This window comes from Triticum urartu, chromosome 5 (assembly GCF_003073215.2).
Source record: "Triticum urartu cultivar G1812 chromosome 5, Tu2.1, whole genome shotgun sequence".
NCBI lineage: Eukaryota > Viridiplantae > Streptophyta > Magnoliopsida > Poales > Poaceae > Triticum > Triticum urartu.
The window spans coordinates 566,585,664-566,590,124 of record NC_053026.1 but is presented as its reverse complement, the minus strand read 5'-3'; the positions used below and the strand labels follow the sequence as shown (position 1 = coordinate 566,590,124).

At 45.7% G+C, this 4,461-nt stretch overlaps 1 protein-coding gene across 1 annotated transcript; it reads right to left on the bottom strand.

Annotated features, from left to right (window-relative positions):
• Window positions 1–446: 446 nt before the first annotated feature.
• LOC125510787 (histone-lysine N-methyltransferase, H3 lysine-9 specific SUVH4-like) lies at window positions 447–3,710 on the bottom strand. The gene is made up of 6 exons (XM_048676049.1): window positions 3,597–3,710; window positions 2,674–2,730; window positions 2,324–2,556; window positions 1,687–1,778; window positions 1,506–1,593; window positions 447–658 (listed from the first exon to the last, which is right to left on the bottom strand). The coding sequence occupies exons 3-5, from the start codon at window positions 2,534–2,536 to the stop codon at window positions 1,587–1,589; spliced, it is 312 nt and encodes a 103-aa protein (XP_048532006.1). The 5' UTR covers window positions 2,537–2,556; window positions 2,674–2,730; window positions 3,597–3,710; the 3' UTR covers window positions 447–658; window positions 1,506–1,586.
• Between the last annotated feature and the right edge of the window lie 751 nt (window positions 3,711–4,461).

The window sequence follows — 4,461 nt, the reverse complement described above, 5'->3', positions numbered from 1 at the left end:
TTTGCCATCAGCCAGCAGATGGCAAACAGTTTGTCTGAAACCCTGCCGGCAAAGGCTTCTTTGCCATCTGCTGGCTGATGGCAAAGAGCCTGTGGCTTTGCCATCAGCTGGCAGATGGCAAAGCCTCTTAACGGGGTTAGCCCCGTTGGAAGGCTAACGGCAGGCTCTTTGCCGTGTGCCAGCAGATGGCAAAGGCTGCATGCTTTGCCGTCTGCCAGCACATGGCAAAGAGCTTTGCCATCTGCTGGCAGATGGCAAAGAGCCCAAATAGGCCAGCCCAAATTTTACGTGTAGATGACACGTGGCCTCTTTGCCATCTGCCAGGTGATGGCAAAGCTCTTTGCCATCTGCCAGCAGATGGCAAAGTGACTATATTGCCCCATTTAATTTTGTTTTTTCTTATATCAATTCATTTTCACAGAATATCAAACACAAATATATTTATATGACCAATATAGCATATTCAATACATATTACCAATAGTCATGAACACATATATCCAATACATGTTACCAATAGTAGCAAGGTTCATCCGTACATATACATAGTTTCATCAATATTACACAGTTTCATCCATAGGTAACAAGTTTCACAAGGTCAAAACAAAAACTAAATACAAGCACTCCATCAACCCAAGCTTCCATGATCTTAAGCAAATCTGTAAAATGGGAAAGAAGAAAGTTAGAAGAAGAAGACTAGAAGAAGACACCATTCTGTACAAGTACAACACCATTCAGCAGGATCTTTATCTATTTTTTGAAAAGATTCCTTTATAGTTTATTTCAAACTGAAAAGGATCTTTATCCATTTTCTGAAAAGATTCCTTTATAGATCATCTTCTACATGCACAGAACAGAAGTAAAAGACAAGTTGGGAGTTGTGCATTTCAAACTGAAAAGGATCTTTATCTATTTTCTGGAAAGATTCCTTCATAGTTGTTTTTATTGGTCAGTAAAAGTAAGTAGGAAGACAAAGATTATGGTGGAAATTCTTTTTTTCTCTTTCTTGTGGACGGCAGGAGTGATAAAATGGTTTCTTTTGTTTATAAGCGTAGTTTATAAATCATGACACTGTTCTCTTTGCTTTTGAACCATGTGTGCGATGTAGGACAGTTTTATAAAATGAGCAATAGCATCAGCAAGGAAAGTAATATGTAATTACAGAGATCTAAACCCATAAATATCCTCTCAAAATCCATATTCCAATGAACTGTCATTGTCTTACTCTCCTTCCTGTAGTATTTATAGTTCTTTTCAAGGTAAGCTTCACTAAACAGTTGAGAAACTTGCAGGTTCCATTCAAGAGAAAACTCGAGACATGTTTTTCTATGCATTGATCTATCAATGATGTTGACAGCAAGGAATAGTGTTTCACCTAGTAGCTCAAGCTTGTACTGCACCTGCATTGGACAATGAAACATTGGGTTTGTAAGAACTTTACATTCCAGAGAATACTAAGTTCAGACTACTTTGCCGAATCCACGGAGCATCGAATGGAATACTTACCTCAGTCAACCAGTCAATGGGAATACTACGCCTTTTCTCATTGATATCAGTTTGGTGTCATGTAGGTGGGGGCCTCACAACTCAACTCCTACAGCACAGAGAATTTTGCAATGAGATTATTATTGTCATACCAGGTCAGAACTCTGTAAATAACTCGACAGGGTTCCAAGCAGATAATTACCTTGGTCTGTCTGTAGAAGTTGTAATTTCAGCGACATATTTGGCAATTGCGAGGGAGTTCCTGACATCGCAGCTGTCGATGTTAGGTGCTACCTGGTAACAAAAAGAACAAATATGCTGAAATATGAAAGAGGTACTTCAAAAGCAGGATGCTGACCATGTAAATGTCTAAAGATCGATTAAATCTTCCATCAACTTATATGAACCAGTTGTTCACAAAATGTCATGGCATCGTGACCCACAGGCATGACACCCAGACAAACTTCGTTTACTAACTATAATTAGCGTGTCCAGCATGCCATCTACCCTACACAAAAAAAGAACGCGCTTCTTTCGCTAATAATTTTAGGATGTCATGCTTTTCATATGGACAACAGGCATTGCCGCATTCATACCCCCAATACTACATATAATCCCCGAAACAGAAAAGATCCGCTAGTATAGTCGCTTCTGGCAGTCTGGGGCACCACAGTAGCATGGCAGCTTGATGATTTCAGCATCCACAGAAACGACGTTGTTCAAGACATAGCCATAGTCGTAGCAATGCTCCGGCAAAGCACGTATGCCAGTTAGAACTCAAGAGAAGTTATATAGTTTTTCCTGTAGAAATTGTTGAGATGCAACAGAAATCAATTAACCTGAAGTGGAAGTACCGTGTCGGCAGCAAAAAGCATCACCTTTTCTAGCTTGACGTCGTGGTGATTGGTTAGGACACATTGGGCGAAGAGGTTAGGGTTGCAGCCATGGTTTATGAACCTTGCAAAACTTCCAATGGAGCCAGCATCAATGCAGTACTCCGGTGCCGGTGGTGCCTCGGAATTGTTCTCAACATGAAGTGATGGCATATGCATATCAGACCCTGACCTTTTCTCTACAAGAGTGGAAACAAATCATTTACAAACATCCATTTTTCAGAGACAAACTAAGAAATCGAGCAATGAGACAAATGATGCGTAAGAAATAAAAGCTTTAAGTGAAAAATTAGTACCTCCAGTCCTCGGCAACACACCAACATACTCACAGATTGGAGCCCCGGGGAGGATGGCTACACATATCATCATTAAGTAAAAAAAATCTGTATGTAATTATAAAAATCTGAATCTGAATGTGACCACCTTTGATGAAACAAAAAACTGCTAGGAATTATGGAACAGAACAACGAACAACATTGATCCTGCCACAAATCAAACTCATTGAATGCTGTAATCTGTGGGTGTAACTGTACAAAACCATTAAATTCGACTAATATAGGCTTTAAGCAAAAAAATCATAGGAACTAACACCATGTTATCATTACTATACCGTGCAATTTTTTTTACTTATTTAATATTCTATTATCTACTTAGCAGTAATCCATGATGGCTATCAAGAATCCATCCATAATATAAAAAAGCATCACCTGTATAAGAAAAAATTAAGCTAAAAAATCAAGTTCCTCTTGCAAACTTTTTCCACCACCAGCACAGGGGTTCGGCATGGAGAGGGCGGCTGGGTTGGCTGGGGAAGTGGGGTGGATGCTAGGCGAGGCGGAAACTTGAGGGAATGTGCTTGCCGACCAGATGCCATCCAACAACTGCTAACTGGCCACCTCGAAATCGTGCACAGCGGTGACGTTATCCCTCAAGCATCTAGATGATATATTGGGTAGCTGGCCATGGTTAACTTCAGAGGTGCAGTTGTTGGTCACGCTGAAGAAAATGCAACGGGTGTTGTAGGCTTGCGAACACACAAAACTTCCTCTGATAAAATTCAGTTTCGAACCAAATAGATATGAGCTTTAAACTGAGATATCAACAGCTCTCAGCAGGTGAAATCGGGCCTTCAACGAAACACAGCCCAAATTTCAATCTGAACAAAATAAAGGAAAATTTGAATGGGGAAAAACTTAAGATCAGAAACAAACCTACCCACCTGGATGGTTCACGCAAACGGGCAATGGCGCACAGTGGATGGCGCGGTGGCGGGGAAGGCCGCGGGGAGGGGCCGGCGCCGCGGCCTGGCTCGGTGGAGGGGCGGGCTGCGGTGGCGGGGACGGCCGCGGTGGCCGGAAGGGCCGCGGGGAGGGGGCGGCGCCACGGCCTGCAACGGGTGGAGGGGCGGCGGGCAGGGGGGGCTGTGGTGGCGGGGCTGGTCGGGGGAGGGCTTCGGTGGCGGGGAGGGGCGGGCCGGAGGCGGTGCTGGGGCGGTGACGGGGAGGGGCGGGCTGGCGGGCTGGGTGGTGGCCGGGAGGGCCGTGGGGAGGGGCGGGCCGGCGGCGGTGCTAGGCGATGGCGGGGAGGGGCGGCGTCGGGAACACGGGGTTGGGGCGCGGTTCGGTGGTGGCTGGGAGAGGTGGGGAGGAGAGAGAGAGGGGTGGGGTCGGGCTGGGGGAGAGAGAGAGGGGGGTGGGGCCGGGCTGGGAGAGACAGAGAGGGGTGGGGCTGGGCTGGGAGAGAGGGGAGGAGATTTTTTTTGTGAAGAAGAGGGGGAGGAGATAGTCACACTTCTTTGCCATCAGCCAACGGATGGCATAGGCCCACATCTTTGCCATCAGCCAGCGGATGGCAAAGCCCCACCTCTTTGCCATCAGCCAGCTGATGGCAAATAATCTTTGCCGTCGGCTGGCAGATGGCAAAGAGGTGGGGCTAATGGGCCGTTATAGCTCCGTCATCCACTGGACCCCACCCACTTCTTTGCCATCTGCCAGCGGATGGCAAAGATTCTTTGCCATCTGCTGGCAGATGGCAAAGAACTGGCTGATGGCAACCAGGTTCTTTGCCATCTGTCATTTCTTTGC

What these genes read in the sequence shown, in the direction of transcription:
- LOC125510787 (XM_048676049.1), bottom strand. Translation starts at nt 2,536, where the DNA reads ATGCATATGCCATCACTTCATGTTGAGAACAATTCCGAGGCACCACCG. An exon ending in ACACGGTACTTCCACTTCAG is followed by an intron (nt 1,779 to 2,323) that starts GTTAATTGATTT and finishes TTTTGTTACCAG; the next exon opens with GTAGCACCTAACATCGACAG.